This window comes from Columba livia, chromosome 6 (genome assembly GCF_036013475.1).
Source record: "Columba livia isolate bColLiv1 breed racing homer chromosome 6, bColLiv1.pat.W.v2, whole genome shotgun sequence".
Taxonomy (NCBI): Eukaryota; Metazoa; Chordata; class Aves; order Columbiformes; family Columbidae; genus Columba; species Columba livia.
This window is the reverse complement of record NC_088607.1, coordinates 13,117,927-13,135,783: the sequence shown is the minus strand read 5'-3', so window position 1 is coordinate 13,135,783 and position 17,857 is coordinate 13,117,927. Positions and strand designations below refer to the sequence as shown.

Below are 17,857 nucleotides of genomic sequence, written 5' to 3'. Positions count from 1 at the left end.
CTGTCAATATGTACTTTATAGTCACTATAGAAAAGGTGGGAGAAGGCAGCACATGCTCATGACCTTCACACTTTCTCTAGGTTCAAATTGTTGCTGACCTGCAGAGGCTGCAGTAGCATTCTGGGTCACAGTTGAAGAGCTTGGAGACAGGTTGTTTTGAACTCCAAACACTGCAAAGAAAAACATTGCAATGAGGGTTATAGGAGTCCTGCAGTGCAGGTGGTATTCTGGATAAAACAAAACAAAACCAAGGACAATAACGACAATTTCTCCCAAGAAATTTCACCAGCTACCTGGAGTCATCACAGGCCCAAGCAAGATCTTCCTTACAAAATGTTTTTTCCTTAGATCATTTTGCTGTATAAGTTATCATTGGCCCAGAACAATAATGGTGACCAGTTTAAAACATCTCAATTTAGATTGTGAGGCTGCTCTCATGGCTGCATGGACATTTCTGCAGGTGGGACAACTTGGGAAAAATGTAAATTCAGAAAACTGGCTTGGTCTAACTAAACTAAATGTAAGGCGATAACCGCACACAGTATATATCAAAGTACTGTCCAGAGAGAAGCAAACATCTTGGGAAGTGGTACCTTTGGTGCCAGAATCAGTGTGGCAATATTAGTGCAGTGTACAGACTGCTCTCATGCACCCTGCTCTCTTTGCAGGCCCTGTCAGAGACCCTGCATGGCAGCACTGTGCTGTGTGGACATCGTGTGTGTGATTGTGAATGGAAGAGAAGAGGTTTAGTGACACTGAAGAGTCTGCCAGAAGCCATGAGGCAGGTGAAGCAAAGGAAAGTTACAGGGAAAACTGATGGAGGAGCAGTGGGGCTTTACGGATTAGGACACACGTTTAATTTGAAGGCATTACCTGGAGTTGTTCTAGGGAAAAAACAGGCTGGCCTAACAGCTGTCTTTCAAAAGATAAATTACTCTCCTTGGAAAATCTCTAGTTTCCCTGCCCTCCAGACAAAAATAGTCAGGATCTAATATCGGCTATACAGAGCTAACTCAGGATTAGCTGCTGACACCGTCCTGAGGAACAGGGGAGAAACAGAGTGATACAGGTATTATTTCATTGTGCATGTCTGCCAGGACTGTGGTGCTGTTACGTGTGAAGGCAAGAAGAGAAAAATCTGACCTGTAGAGGAGGTGCTCAGGCCTGCGTTCAGAGTATGATTGCTGGGAGCCAGGTTATTTGGAACACCAAAAACTGCAAAAAGAGGAAATAAAATCTTATTACTTCTCTGGAATCAGAAATTCAGCACCTGAAGGTCAGTGACACAGTCACAGAAATTAAGTCAGAGTCACTTGGAAATGGATGTAGTGAAAATCCTCAATAATTGCACAGAGGAAAAATCTTGAAAATCATGGCACCAAACCACTCTTTTACTGAACAGACAAAGGGATGAAAATCCTACATCAGACAAGTTGCAGTCATGAGATAGTGTGAGAAAGCAAAGCTTTTTAATAGTATGCTATCATAAAGGTACCTGTGGTTTTCCTCTGCAGCTGGGAAATGCAGCATCCCTGGCATTTAGAAGTGGGCCTTACAAGGTATAAGCACACTCGGCACTTATTGATTACATCTTTAGAGTATAAGTACTGAAGGGTTAGATCCAGTTGTTCTTACATGGGATAATCCAATGACAACTAGAGTCTAAAATTAGTTTTGATAGTCAATGTGAGCCTGACCTTATTGGTTAAGCTATCATCATAGTTTAGTGACAGATCAGGCAGAAAGGACAATAGATTCTCACAAAGAAGGATTTTCAAATACAGTCAGTGTAGAAATTACAGAAAACTAAAGAAAATTCAAGCATATCCCCTGCCACCTCAACTCTTCCATCTTTTTAGTTCTTGCTGTAGAAAAAAATTACTGCTCTTGACCCAGTTTCTGCATAGAGTTACATCCTTCAGGCCTGGGTGCTCCAGGGAGCATACCTGATCCTGTAGAGTGAGACATGGTATTGATCAAGGAAGAGCTGTTGTGGTATCCACCAAGGGAAGATCCAGCAGGCAGAGTGGAGGACCACATGTAGGAAGGGAGGGCGGTATTCAGTATGGTTGTATCATATGTTCCTGACACTGTAAAAAAACCCCAAACAGAAGTGGTTTTCAGTGAGACCAGGTTTGTGGCTTAGCACACATTGCAAGTTTACATGGCAAACAACTTTATCTGCTTCAAATTTCAATTACCCCCATGGAGTCAACACAATGACTGCAGGTTAGCAAGGTATAACTGATCTCAAATGCCAGCTCATTACAGCCCACTTGAATTTTAACCAATGGAATAAAGATTGACCTGACAGCATGATCATTCACAAAACAACCTGAAGAGATTTCACCGCTTGTAGATGCTATGATACCAGAATAAAACACTTTTGTCTGCAATTCTGTTAATAAATCATCCTGGGCCATGGAATGAGTTTTGCTTCCCACATGTGGCTCTGGTGTATTGGTCAAAAATTCCCAGTTTTAGACAGGATTCGAGCCTTGCTAAAGAAAAAAGGTATTGTTTGTTCCTAGGTACTGGTAGAGGACAATGGAGTTAATGTGAATACCACTGCCTCAAGCACTCTGGTGAGGCTAATAAATGATAAAAGCTGCTTATAGTATTTTAAGTACCATTTCCATTATTATCAGGTTCTACTGATCTCTGAACCATGCGGTGCATCCAATAAATCAAGCACTAACCCAAATGTTGTCCTCAGTGCTATCTCCATCTTACTTGGAGATAAGAGATCAAACAGCTCTAACACATGTTTGCTTAGAGCTCGTGTCCCTGCCAGAAGCACCTTCGAGTTAAAGCTGGTGGTAGCAGAAACTGGCTCATTTTTATGGAAATTAAACAAGTCACTAGAAAGCTACCCAAGATGGCTCTTATTAGGGCAATGCCTGGAACAGTCTTCCAGCGTTCTGACCCTTTTTCTGTATTACCACCACTGTCTGGGAGAGAGACCATGTATTCTTACTCAGACATTCTTAGCAACTGGGTATTTTTATGGCAAATAATCTTTGGAATGGCTCCAGCACTACTAACCATCCTCTGATAAGTACCTGACTGAGAGCTCTCAGTAACCAGCTTTGTCTCCACCACGGCCTTTTTCGGTATCGGGAGGGTACTTGATGGTGATCGAGTAGGGCTGCAGCTGGCTGATCGACTTCCTTTCAGCAAACGTTTCACATCATCCAACTCTGTCCCTGGCAGGAAAAGCAAAGTCCAGATTCACCCAAAAGCCATTGTTTCATTGATCTGTATGTAATCTTGCCCTAGCTAAACCATGCAGTGGAATTTACCTGCGGCTGTCTCTGAAGTTGTACTTTCTAGGGGAGACACCTACTTAATAACAAAGCTTCGGAGTCACATTTCTGGGACTAAGTACAACTCCATCCTTGCAAGACCACAGCATGCTTCCTTGTTCAGAAACAGGAGATATATGAATGTTCTTAAAAAAGAATGAGGTGCTGCTATCTGTCATCATGAAGATCGGGTCCCAGAGCCACTGCAGACATACCCAGAGCAGCAACACCCTCTATCTTATACCTGATCCCCCTGGAATAAAGGCCACGGCACTTACATCTGCCAGAGGGAGATGCACTCTGCAGTCGGACTCGTATTTCACTCTCTGGGAAGAGAAAAAGCAAATCATGGAGTGAGATGCATTTGTGCTCTGGGCTTGGAATGAATCTTTATGCTGAAGTGAATTCCTTCTTTCTTGCTGTCTGTGTTCCGTCTTGCTGCCTTACTGCTTGATTTGAGTAGCACTCAAGGCCCATGTGAACTGGTTGTAAATTGGTTTGGGTGACTTTTTGTTTGGGGGTCACATTTTGCTACTTTTAATTCCAGAGAGCTATATTTTACTAATTAAGGGCCTCTATTGAAGTAAATAGCATTGTTACTACCAGACATACAGAAGGCCTAATTATGCAGTTGTCAATCATACTGATATTCCCACTCATCGCTATTATTATTATCATCATCATCATCCTTCTGGACAAAAACCTAGAAAGCCAAAAGAAGTTTACAAAATACACAAATTCCCTACTACTTCTTGGGTAAAATTCACACTGTCATCTCTACTGTGGGCTGTACAATTTAGTCTCTCACAACCTGCTGGCTTCTCTTTTGGCTCACTGAATGTAACCATGCCAGTTTTAAGCCAACATTCTCACCAGGTACTCAGTTTTATTACTGACTTTTACTCTCCAGCACAGGAGACTATAGATACAATGTGATTTGGTCGGGACAAGCCTTTAAGGTTGCTACCCACAAGCAAACTGGCCAGCCAGGATGTGTGATACATGCTTCTCCAGATGAAATCTGACAGTGCAGGCACTATACAAGAAACATGAGCTCTGGCATTCATGTGGAGAAGCTAATGGATTTGAATTATTTTCTGAAGTAATATGAGAGGCTGGAGTTGATTCTCTGGTGTCTGTTTTGTTATGTATGGCCTGGTTCTGCTGGGAGCGCAGGTATGTAGTGTGCTAGAGGAGACTGTGATGATCTGAGGTAGAATAATTGGTAACTGTGACACTCGCCAGAAGGAGTGTGCAAGAGGACACTTTGATTTATATCTACTGCTAAAATTAACTTGGATAAAGTGACATTATAGTTTCCTCTTCAAGCAACTGGGAACATTTATTACACTCTTAGAGAGCAATTTAATCATGCTTTCTGCAATGCTGTTAATAAATTATTAGAGGAGCTGAATGATTTAAACAATGCAGAGTGTTACAGTGAGCTGGCTAAACAGACCACAGCAAGATCATAAATTTCTCACCATCTCCTCACTAACAGCATGAGATCATTTCAGGATATGGCCTTACGGTTTGTAAGACAGATCGCAGTAGGAGGAACATGAATACGATCAGTGTAAACATCAGAGAAAGGTCACAGAGCATGGATGGACTGAGTTTACAGCAGTGAACAGGCAAAAGTAGATCCTCCTTTCTGACACAGTCCAAATCACTATGAACTTCACTAGGGTCAAATTTTACACCAAGCTTGTTTAAGCAATTGCTTACACATATATTGTTCACATCTGCATTGATGTAAATCCATGCAGCTCATCCGACTACTCTACACTTGAAGTGGTTGATTCCAGCTAAGGAAACATGCTCTGAATCATACTGAAGAAAACAAAGGTTTGTAAAAGAACAGTATCACTCACCTCGACTTTGGCTTCTCCCTCTCGTAGCAGCAGATGCTGTGAACAGCAATGAGAGAAAAGCAATATTACGCTTTACTGCGTGTGACATATCTGAGAATGATCACATGGATCTTGCTCAAAGTGCTCAGATTCAGGCAGTAACCTCCTTTACCTAATGGCACAGCTAGAGGAACTGAACCCTTAGAGTTTTTACCGGGCCTCCCTTAGACCATGAGGCATCTTAAAGAATAAGTAGCATCTATAGCATTTCCGGACCAACTGCTGTTTGCTGTTTCTTTTTGTACACATAAATGTTGTTCATAGATGGTGATCTCCCATTTCAACAGGTCAGAAGGAAGTTAATAGGACTGTTTATCCCACCCACCAAGGTGGGACACTGTGAAACCCTGCCTCCTCTCTGGGCCAAAAAGATGGCCTGATCATACTGTTTCACTGCCCGCACTGAGTAAAACCAGCAACTCAGAGTTTGGACACAGCAAGCTCATACCTGCTAACAATCTTCAGTGCAAATATATCACTTGACAGCCAGTTCATCTTTCCATATAAACATACTGATGCCTAGAAAGGAGCTACTGGGTAAGTAGCAATGGTTCAGGATCCTAAGACTCTAGGCTTTCTTGCTTGGGGCTCTTCCTCCAGCTACGGGGTTGGGGTGAAATGTTATGAAGCATCCCACGTCTATGTTCTCCTGTCCCTGTCCTGTGCCACAACGGAAGAGGCACAAAAGCAGTTGAGTGTAGCAGATATACTGTATGTACCTTCCATTTGAATATGTATCAGCTACAAACCCTGCTGTCAGCTGTTAATGTAAATCCCAAATAACTCCTCTGAAGTCATGGAGATGCACTGGCTGCCCAACACAGAGCAAGACACAGTAACGTGCAAAACACCATCGTAGACATCAGCTCACATGACACTGCCATAAAGTACAAAGGAACAGCTCTAAAAAGAACATACCAAACTCTTTTCTGGGGAACTCAGGAGAAGAGTTGGCACTGGAGCTCCCTGCAAGGAACAGAAAGGTGTTCATTAATACTTTGCACAAGATATTTAAAAGCTTTCAAAATATATCTTCCTGATAATTGTCTAATCCCAGTGGATAACAAACACTTCCATTAAAAAAGAGCTATTCAGGATTACAGAAAAGAGCTTCTAATGTCTTTCAATAAAAATATGCCACAACTCCTTTTAGGAATGAGCATTACTATAAATAAGACACAACTATTAAAATATGTCCCTGGTGGCTTATTTCCTAACAAAACCACAATGGAATTCTTGTGCTGTTTGGGACAATCCTGCATTACTGTGACCTCAGAGTGCACTACACACTGCCTCTTTTCGATAGCATGTCCTGTGATACCTTCATATGTTGCATGGCGGCTGATGTAGGTTTTTCTTTCAAATGTTGAGCCAGGTGATTTGGTAAGAGTAGAGCTGGGAGACTGGGTTTGTCTGTAGCCAGAAGATGATGATGACGAATTCAACCTACCACTTCCACCTATATATAAAACAAAACATGCTCAGCAAACTGAGGATATACCATGGATGTACACTCTGGATAGCCTAGGTGCTTCATCTTCTGAGCTGGACAAATTTGCATTGGTACCTTACAATTAGAGAAGGGAAATAATTTTATTTGGGTCTAACTCTGACTGTCTTCAGCATTCACTGCAGAGAAGAGTATTGGTTATCTTCATGGTTTCGAAACAAATGTTGTCAATGATACATATGACAGCAGGTTTTGGCCTAGGGGGATGAATGAGCCATCTCCCCTGAGCAGCAATAAATCCAGCTTTGGATGGTGCTGCATTTAGGTCTGGATACAGATCCACCTATAAACTTAAGTGTTATATGACACAGGCCACAAAAACTGGGAGACTATTAAGCCAAACTCGAAGTGCTGAAGGATTCAGTTCATGAGACAAGGGAAAGCAGAGGTGAGTCCACTTCCCTACCAAAGCAGCCATCCACACTCCCACTTAGTCATGCCTTAGTCTATTTCCTGGACATGTGATTGATGTGCCTGTCAGGCCTGAGACAGCCTGAAGGTTATTAGGGGCTGCTATATTTAGATAGAGGAAAGGATTTCCCTTCTAATTCACATCTGTGTTGTGGAAAAAGAAGTGAGCAGCCACAACTAGCATGTTCATATTCTTGTATGAAATCTAATGCTGGAGTATGGTCAGAGTGCAACAAAAAGGGAGCCCTCTCATAAAGTGCAACGTATCCACACTGATCAGTAGGATCAGACTGGATATTGTTTACCCATCCCTGCAAAAAGAACGTGCCCTTGTGATATCAATGTTTTCTTGACAACTTTTTCCTCTACAAGGACCTGCTTTGTTCTGAAACTTTTCCACTTAATTCAGTAGAAAGAACCACTATGACAAGTAGGCCTCTGTTGGAGGCATTCTGCAAGCCAAGTGGGAAAGCAGAGATTAGAAAATTCTCTGTGAAACTTCAAGAACTCATTATCTTTAAAGTTCAGATTATTTTCTCTACCTCCACACACTGAAAAGAAATAAGAAGGAAGATGGCAATCCTGAGGAGTTGTCTGAGTTTTCAGGGCTGGGTTCAGTTCTCAGACTGGTGCCAGTCCAGACACTCAGACTGACATTTCACTGCAGTTACTTCACATCTGCCCTGAGGCAAAGTGATTCCACACTCTGGCCTTTAATTGATATGGAAGTGTCTGTTAGACCTACTGTGTAAAGCTAATTCTCCTGTTGAGCTTCCAAACGGCACTTTACTCCCTTTTGTTTATCAGCTCTTTTGGAGCATGGAGAGTATTTTCTACAGGGATAAAGTCTGTCCTGCTGGGGACAGAGAGGGGTATGCCAGAAACCTGGCTAGGAAGCTTATTCTTCAGAAACCTTTGCTATAACATCTAACAACTGGACAAAGAATGCACTGAGAGTAGAGCCCTTTGTTGTGGAGTAGACAGCACACACTGATTTAGCACGTCCAGAAAATCTGGCAGATTCTTCAAAGTGCTAAAGCTATAGACACCCACACACAAGAAAATATTTTCTAGGAAATTCTTTAATAATATTCTATCCTCATCAAGATTAATCAAAACTGACTTTTGAAGTAAAACAATCAGAAAGATTGTGATTTGGAAATCAACAAAGGGCAACAAAGATGATTAAGGGAGTGGAGCATCTCCCTTATGAGGAAAGGCTGAGGGAGCTGGGTCTCTTTAGCTTGGAGGAAACTGAGGGATGACCTCATTAATGTTTACAAATATATAAAGGGTGAGTGTCACAAGGACGGCGCTAGGCTCTTCTTGGTGACAACCAATAATAGGACAAGGGGTAATGGGTTCAAGCTGGAACACAAGAGGTTCCACTTAAATTTGAGAAAAAACTCCTTCTCAGTAAGGGTATCAGAGCACCAGAACAGGCTGCCCAAGGGGGTTGTGGAGTCTCCTACTCTGGAGACATTCAAAACCCGCCTGGACACGTTCCTGTATAGAAACACCTAAGCGTTCCTGCTCCGGCAGGGGGATTGGACTAGATGATCTTTTGAGGTCCCTTCCAATTCCTAGTATTCTGTGATTCTGTGAAAGATGGGAAATCTGTTTTCTGAATGAATTAACAACAGTGGGAATGGCATTTTTTGTTGTTGTTCTCCTGAAATCAAATTTTGCCTGTGGAGAATGGGAATTCTGCCATTTACTCGCCCATCCTCACATCCAACTTTAGGGAAGGAATACCTTTGCTTTGATTATTTGCCATTTCTACTTTCATAAATCCTGTTTTCCTCACCTCTGCCTCATCCTACTTCCCCACCCTGAATCTCTCCCCAGACCATTTATGCTGCCTTTACTCTCTGTTTTGTCACTGTGCAATGTCTTCATTCCTTACTTGAGGTTGCATAGCTGCTCCCATGGGTGTAAGATCTTTTTTCCACTCCGCTCCCTCCAGTGTGGGATGAAGTTTTAAGCCCACTGCTGCTCCCTCCTTCTGGAAGAAATGAGCACAAAATGAGACATTTGGGGTAAAAGACGAGAAGGGTTAAAGATGAGAAGGGTAAAATACGAGAAGAGTAAGGACACTGCAAGTCAAGGCAGGAGGTAACCAAAGCTGTCCTCACACTCAGCTACAAGTAAACCTTCATGTCTGGTGAGATATCAGAACTGCAGACAAATGTCTTGGCAGAGCAAATTAGCATTCACACTGCAGACCCAGTAGGTCTGTAGTCAAGTTCTGATCCATAAATACACTGAAGGATTCTCCTGTTAACCCTCATCATAAATGAGACGGTGTGATTCCTTTCCACTCCAGCTGCAGCAAACTAATCATGACCATGGTGGTGTAAAGAGCATGGAAGATTCTTTCCTACCTGTTGTACAGAGGTAGAAATCACCCATGACATCTGCTATTACCAAAAAAGATTTACTTCCTTTTCTCAACTGGGTAAGATGACAGAGGAATATGCTGCAGCCCCACCAGTGGTTACAGACCCATCCCTTTTGACCCTTGTCCCAAAGACACAGTCAGCACTGGAGACCATATATCTGGACATTAGCCCTTGGACAGTCTGGTCTACCAGTCTTAGTTGATTGTGCAGCTTTGTTTCTGACAACACCCAGACGGTTCCCCACATACCGCTCCTTCTCTCCACTAACAAGCATTTTGGGAGAGGCATTTCTGAAAATAATGCAGTCAAATAGCATGGAGGGGCACAGAACACTGGCAGAAGTAATGTAATGACCAACAATTACTTACTGGGCGGTAAGGATGTCAGTCTTGTAGTCACAGTCTCTGTAATAACTGAGGAAAGAAAAGGGTGCAGAAGTAATGACATGTTAATATAGCCAAATAAGATCAATGTTCTACTTAATTTCCATGGAAAAACATGACTCATTCAAAGATCATTGACTCATTTAAAGAAAAGTCCCTTAAGACTACACTGCCTGGGGGCTGCAGTCACATTAGCACACAATGCTGTGTATTAGTTTGCAGGCCTTTCTAACTCTACAGTAATGAAGAACATCACTGTAATGAAAGACTTTTTTTCTGTACAAAATCTCTGTAAAACATGGAAGTATTATTACTTTCAGGCACTTCTAAACCACAGCCATCATTGTAACAGCAAAGCCCATGGTCAGATCCCTTATTAGCTTCCTAATATTTAACTCCTGTAATGCTAGCAGGAAACTTACCCTCTGATTTACACATGGCCAAGAAAGACACCTAAAAAACATTTTCTAAGCCATACAGGACATTGATATCAGACGAAGGAGAAGAATACAAATGTGTGCACTACTGGCTACAAGTGTTAGCACACGGCAGTCATCTGTCGTTAAACAATCAGGTCATGCTGCATGTCTCTAAATGTCTGATCTTGGTTCATTCATTTTGTTTTTCTGACTTCAACAGAGACAAGGGACAGGTGCAGGATTTAGTTCAGGACCTCTGATCAGCATTCAATCCCTTACAAAACTGGGCATCCGCTTCTGGGATGTTTGGTGTGTGACATAAAAATAAAAAACGTTCTCCTTACGTCTTTCAGTAACTTCTGATCCTTCTTGCCTCGTTTTCTTTGTTACAGAATCCATACCATTGCCACCTGCAGGGAAAGCAGAGAGATTGCACTCAGAACTCTGTGAATAGTAAGCAGGAGATAACAACAGCTCCCCACTTTTCTCCTTTCAGCTTGGGATTAGACTGCCTGGAAGACACCTGTGCCAGGGAGTTTACAGGGCCTTTCCAGAGCCAAGTGAGCATTACTACTAGACCAGCACCACTTGCCTACAAAACTGAATGCTGCACAATGCAGCAGAGATAGAGGTAACTGAAGAAAATCTGCTCAGTGCTAGAGAAGTTCAGACCTGCATTTATATCCAGACCTTGTGGCACTACGCTATGGTCTCCAGCTGCACCCCTATAAAGGCTTGACCACAACCACAGGATCCAAACACCACTCCCACACATCTGTTCTGGACAGGACTCAACAGCAGAGGATTAGAAATGCAGGCAGTTGCAGGATTAAGCTCCCTGCACCATGGCAGTAGCGTCAGAAAAAACTAAGAAGAGATACTGTTGCACTTTGGACAGTAATGCTGTGCATTCTCAGAGTATACTGACACTAAAGCCTTAACACTGAGTTTAGCGAAGCAGAAAAGCACTGGAGGTACCTTTAAACTACCTATTTTCAGCAGCAAGGAACTTAAGGTAGCAAGTGCTTTATCTTTACAGACAGAGCAGAGAAGGCTTGGAGGTGCTGTCTGCGGCTGTGGAATCTGATCTAATACCAGCTCAGGTCAGTCTACACAGTATTGGAATCACTGCTGTGAATGCTGTATAACTCTTCTTCATTACTTGGATCCCTCCCTAGTCAAAATTACAATCTCTGACTGTCTGCCAAGGCAGGAATACCACAAAGAAATGTTGTGATTGTGGAACAGAAACATCAGCTAGAAGGGAAACCACTTATTTCAGAAGGAAATAGTTGCTCACTGCTAGTTTCTCTAAGAACATTTCATCTCGTGCAGGTGCAGTGACAAAGAAGAGATTTTAATTTGTGCACAAGATGATAATAGGCAAAAACTCCCCACTGCATTTGAAAACTCCTTAAAACTGAAGGCCCGGCTGTACCAAAAGCTACACACTTAACAGGCTGAGTCTAAAAAAAAGTTTTGGGCAAAACTCCTTCTGAGTTTTAGAGCTTGAGGCAGAACCCAAGACTATGCTCTCCAATTCAGATACCATTTGAGTATGATCCTCATGAATCCACTTACCCTTCTGCAAAGTGTCTATCAAGTAGCCTCATCAATGTTACATCTGTACTGCCCAAGTATAAACAAAGACACAAGACAGGATGAAGCACAGAATCTGCAGGCATACCTGAAGTTCAGATTCAGCTCTGTCTTTGAGCAGCTCCTACTATTCCCCGAGCTGGAGAGGAACAATTTGAGTGTAAAAGACACACTATCAGTCAAGCCACTTTAGCCTCTTATCACACACTCAGCTGAACTTTGCAGAGAACACCCACAGTGTCCACAGCCCTCACTGTCAGCACCTCAGACACTGAGCTTGGCTAAAAAGCCCTGAAAATGGGGTTCCTCAAGCCACATCCAAGTCCTTACACAACCTTGGTGGCAAGGTATTACCCAGCCCTTACAGTGCTTGCTCATGCTGGGGATTTCCACGGGATTATCCAGGGCACTGATTCCAAGGCATATACAAGACCAGAGCTATATGCATTAGGAGAGCTCCTCCTCCAGCAGGATGACAGTCCCTGCAAGGGAAGGGTCCCTGGTCATTCACTCCAAGGCAAGGCAGTATCTCTGCTACTCTTCTTTATTGCATCAACAGTGGAAGCACCTTTGAAGCTCCTATCCTAAAAACAGATGCTGGAAGCTGTTGTCTAGATGTCAGCACTGTTGGCTCTGACAGTGTTTTTGGCAGGGTACACAGGTTTATATTTGGAAACTGCTTTCCTACTGCTTTGTAGCCCCAGAACTCAACTTCCTTTCTGCTGTTGGGAAACAGTGCTGGTAATGGATGCTGGAAGCGGCCACACAGCACCACGGAGTGAAAGCATCTTCCGCATCTTTGCCTTTCACTGAGAAAGGGAAATATCTTGCTTTCATACCAATCCAAAAAAGAATAAGAAGAGTTTAAACCACATCTTTGGAGCCACACATGCCACAGCCAAGCCCCAAGCCCTTGGTGCATTTTGATCTACGTTGCATGTGTGTTTGCCACCTGAGTGCAAAAGCCAGCCCAGGCTCCAGCAGGCTGAGTGAGCTGGATTTCCATCATCTGCCAGGACTCACTCATCTCACCAGCTCCTATCTGCATTCACAAAGACATAGCTGTGGGCTATGTCTGTGGCAAAGCAATAGCGCTGTTGAATCAGAGAAGCCACCTGCAATCATCTCTGAGCAACAAGCAGGAACTTGTGTAGTGGAATCACTCTCAAAACAGCACAGGCAGCACAGGATGGGGCAACCCCATGGCCCCTTTAATATAAGCTCAGGGGTTGTAGTGCACTCGTGGCACCCACAAAAACAGGGACCTTAATGGCACCAGGAACCAGGAGAGGTCTAGCACCACCATGCATTACTTCTCTATGTACAGCACTGAAAAGCAGGATAGTAATAGCTGCCCAGCTTTGCAAGGCTTGCTTAGAGCTGTGCTTCCCAAATTAGCCCAACACTGCTGGGCACCTCCTGTATGTACCCCTGTTCGGTTGACTGCAGTGCAACACACTGGCAAGGATGTAAAGCCAGTCTGAGATGGGACATTCAAACCGCTCTTATTATTTTAGGAGGTAGGTCTTGTGTGCAATGGTAATGAAGTTTATTACAGAGATTTTTCAAAGGCGAAGGGAATAGCCGCAAAGCCATACTTTAATGGGAAAAAGAAAGCAGGCACAATTCAGATTCTTTTATCCCTCCACAATGTCCTTCCAGTTTTCATGTCAGAATGCTGTTACACTCTCACAGCACATCCTTTCGGTTCTCTCTTCCTTCCACTAATATGGCCCCTGCTGTGAGACACTCCATTAGGAGAAAGAAGTGCTGAGATTAATAATATTTAATCCAAGTGGAACCTTTTGATCATGAATACTCTGAGACTCAGTAGATGCTGCCAAATCACGTCAGTGACTATGTTAAAAGCAAATGCCATGGCTCCCATCATATCAAATGTCTCTTAAGGTGTCTCTTCCTCTTAATCAAGACTTTCAGGTGCCACTGTACTGGTACTAACAGAACTGGTTAAAAAATGGCCCCTTATCTATCTTTTACCCCACAGTCTAGGAATCTGACCTTCTCATTCTGCTTTAAAATCTGTTCCTTTTCAGTTATTCCACCATAATCAACACAGTCAGAAATTAATCAAACAAATCGTGCTTCCAAATCTGCTCATTTTTAGGCTCACTGAAATGATGCTAATGCCAGGAAAGCAGGTTAGATTCCCAACCAAAGCTGTAGGAACCAAATCCTGCTCTGGCCACAACCTGTCCTGGCTTCTTTGACACCAGTATGTGCTCATTTCCCAGAGCACAAGCAGGAGCATTGCCCAGACTTCACTCCGCATTGCCAGGACACATTTCAAAAACATGTCCTCACCATGCCTACTTAATTGTGCTGCCCAAAGAGAAACAGGCCAAAGCAAGGCCATTCTGACCTGCACAAGCTTCTCGCCTCTGGCACAGAAAGGGAAACAAACAGTCTGGGTTTATAGAAGGAACATTTGCAGAACAGGAAAGTGCTGCTGTCACCATTTCACAGACGAACTAGTCACAGAAGGACAAGTAACTTCCCTCAAGTCCCTCTACAAGTCAGTCCAAAGGCAGAAAAAGATCGGTCTTTTACCTTATGCCACTATGTTCAAATTGCTAGACCTGCTGCCAGGAAGGATTCAAACTGATTCTGAAATCAGATTTTTCTGACTTTTTGTGACAAAGCTTCAAAACCACCTCACAGTGCCTCCTAATCTTCTATGACAAAAATGTGGCCCCAACTCCATAATCAATGAGTCACTGCTGATAAATAAACCCACTTGTCCAAGACAAAGCAAAGCTTGTCCATGGCAACACAAACTTCTACTCAGAAGCAGTTCAGGCATTATAAGGACTAGAGATCAGTTCCTTAATATTGCACCCTGCACCTATCTGAAGCTTCAAGTTACAATCATTATTCCTCCAGCACTTTTCACATCTGCTCAGTTTTAAAAAACAGCCAACAGATATTCTACATTTCACCATGCTGGTATCCTTACGGAACAGGGAACACTCAGCTAAACTATCTATTTGCACAGCAGTTTCACAAAATCCATTAAAAACGTACCCAGACCTTGGCTTCGCATTTCTTATCTCTCAGCAGGTATTCTTCTTTCACTTCATACTCATTTTAAAAGATCTATATTCCCTGACAAACACAAAACCAACATGACCCAGCTCTTACACTATCTCATTTTAACATTGTATTCACCACAGAAAAATTTAAAACTTCCTCTATTATGCCTGAGAATACAGCTTTGTTCTGCGAGGAATCTGGAAGAGAGAAAATACAGACTACTTTTTTTTCTTTAGTAATGTCACTTACCTGAAGTGCTTTGGTTACTGAACTGTAAATTTGTTTTTTCTCCTCAACCGTTTCCTTTCTACCAAAATGTGCCAACTACACTTTATACCATGTCCTTCCAAAGGTGTGTGGAATCTGAGTGATCATCCAATAATGTTCACCTCTTCTTTATTTAACCTGTTTTATTCTCGCCCTTCTTCTGCTTTTCTATTCCCGTGCTCTTAAACAAGTTCCAACAAAGGCGTGTCGTGGTTTCCTGCCTCACCCTACCCTTCCAATTATCTGACACTCGCTGGAAAAAAAGATCTGCCTCCAGGAATCAAACTTTATTGAAAGCAAAAATGCTCCTACCTATTTGCTCAGGTAGATTAACTATTTAGATCCCAGACGGACAAAGGTGTGACAGTTTATGTCAGGGAAAATGAACTGTTATGGCAGTGCTTTCTGATACATGATCTGAGATTTGTTACGTACAGCACCTGCTGATGTCTCTGCAAACCTTTAGCCAGACAGGTATTTATGAAGCATAACTTCATCCCTGCATGGAGGAAGCATCCATGACTCTGCCTTCTGAACACTAATCAAAGGACATCAGTTATCTAAAAAAGCTACATGTGGTAATTAAGTAATTAAGAGGTGTAGAGCTCAGCCTGGGACGTGGCCAAACTACACTCGGCTTAAGACTTGACCAAAAGGATAAATGTGGTTTTAGCTTTTTGCACTTCATGCACTTTGAACATGACACATTACTGCCCCTCTTATTATCAATTGCACTTTAAACCTGCACCTTCGTCATCGCATTGTACATTCACTTCCAGCACGATGCACAGCTGTGTGCTTCAGACATACCCTGCCTGCTTGCAAATGGTATTTGTTCAAGAAAATATAGCACTGGGCTTTTCTAGCTCTCTAAGACTCACCAGTACGAGAGAGACTCATGGGAATGGCACACAGGCTTCACTGGAGCAACAGATGGGACTTCACATTTTAAGAAAATGCCCTCAGGACTGGAGGAATTTTGTCCCTTCTTTACTTTTGTCTATTAATTTTCTTCATATGTATAAACAAAAGGTAGACATCACAAATTTGATAAAATAAGAAAATTACAGTATTTTAATCCCTGCAATGTTGTCAGTGAGGAAGATACTGGTTTAATGTTTCTTCAGAACAAAGTGTTCATGGAGCATCTCTACATGAGTTATTTTGCCAATTTCTTACTGTAAAGAAAGAGAAGGGGGGGTATGACATGGAGATGGATTAAAAGGAAACTGGAAATAAATACCATTTTGCGAGGAACTGACTCTGTGTTTAAGAAATTTAGGTGAAGATGAAGTTGAGGATGCTGCCTGATGAAACACACTGATTAGTTCACTCAGGTTCCTCATGGGCAAGTGTTAACATCAAGGACATAGAGAGGTTCTGATCTGCTTCACCTTTTACTGATTGCCTCAGGTGCTTAGAGCCACTGAAAGTCAAGTGTCCAGCTGGCAGAGCGCAATGAACTGCAGCACAGCCAGCTTCAGGTCACCAGCTGCCATTTCTGCAGTAACAGTGGTGGTGTGTGGACTGGTAGTTAGAACAGGGGAGGCAGCTGGAGCTCCTCTTGGACATAACAATCACCATCCTCCCATTTCCCCAGATGTCCTGCTGAATTTCACTTGTAGAAGGTGAAGTCTGCAGATATGGAGTCGCACTGCTGCTGGGTGTACCTCTGAACGTTCTACTATTTTCAGAGTTTGCTGCTTTCTCTGTTCCCAGCACAAGAAGAAGCTGCACAGGCTTTGAGCTTTCAATTGATGCCTCAGTCCAACAGCTACAGAGATCTATGATTTTAGCTGAAGACAGCACCATTGTCTCTGGTGAAAGATGCTCCAAAAATTTACAACAGCTGATGCTGGCACTGAAAAAGTTGAGAAGATGAGGCAGAACTCTATGCTGCACATTCACTGCACCTGGAGAGAGGTTGTTTTACAGCACACCTGAATCACATCTCACTCTGCAAGGGGAGCCCAAAGAGTCCCAAAGCTGAACCAGCTGGTTTTGTCATGGCCAGACTCTAGCTGCTTAAGGTGTGTTTGTGGTTTAGAAACAGCCAAGCGATGAAAACTTGTTATCTTCAACTTCAAAGGGAGCTGTGGAGCACAGGATAAGGTGTACATTGGCCTGATAATTCTGTCTCAATTGACACATAAATTACACTGCTAGTGAATCAGCCAAGAAGCTGACTGGAAGAGTGCAGGCCCACACAAGGATGGTTCGCACAGAAAAGAAACCACACCTATATCTGGGTAGTAACTGCAGTTCCTTCTGTGTCTTGGGTTTACAGAATAGAGCTGGGCAGCTATTGAACCAACCAGAGCCTCCTGAGTCACTCCCTTGACTCAATGCCCTGAGTCCACCATTTGCATATCACTTGAGAAACTCACCATGAGTAACCTCGGGCATGAATAAAAGCCTTGTGGCGAACTGATCATTGCTTTTGGGGTGCCGGGAGGTGAGTAATGTCAGGATGCAAAAAAATATTGCTAACTCAATCTCCCAGGTCCCAGGAGACTTCAGGGATCAAGAGGAGATGTCTTGGCTCTTCGTTCTCATTAATATAAAAGCTGTGCAGATAAGGTCTGCCATTCCTCTCT

At 42.9% G+C, this 17,857-nt stretch overlaps 1 protein-coding gene across 4 annotated transcripts in view; it reads right to left on the bottom strand.

Moving 5' to 3' along the window:
- The window catches only part of COL17A1 (collagen type XVII alpha 1 chain), a 63,951-nt gene that overhangs the window by 27,131 nt on the left and 18,963 nt on the right, over positions 1–17,857 (bottom strand). The window contains exons 1-12 of one of the 4 annotated variants that reach the window (XM_065067102.1): positions 15,243–15,469; positions 10,688–10,753; positions 9,910–9,954; positions 9,046–9,144; positions 6,540–6,677; positions 6,137–6,184; positions 5,180–5,215; positions 3,584–3,631; positions 3,063–3,206; positions 1,947–2,090; positions 1,144–1,215; positions 99–170 (exon numbers count right to left, since the gene is read on the bottom strand). In XM_065067102.1, coding sequence (XP_064923174.1) covers positions 99–170; positions 1,144–1,215; positions 1,947–2,090; positions 3,063–3,206; positions 3,584–3,631; positions 5,180–5,215; positions 6,137–6,184; positions 6,540–6,677; positions 9,046–9,144; positions 9,910–9,954; positions 10,688–10,742 — 901 coding nt within the window. In that variant the 5' untranslated portion in view covers positions 10,743–10,753; positions 15,243–15,469. Of the gene's footprint in view, positions 1–98; positions 171–1,143; positions 1,216–1,946; positions 2,091–3,062; positions 3,207–3,583; positions 3,632–5,179; positions 5,216–6,136; positions 6,185–6,539; positions 6,678–9,045; positions 9,145–9,909; positions 9,955–10,687; positions 10,754–15,242; positions 15,470–17,857 lie in introns of those variants that run through there. The other 3 variants (XM_065067103.1, XM_065067100.1, XM_065067101.1) reach the window with 3 other exon arrangements.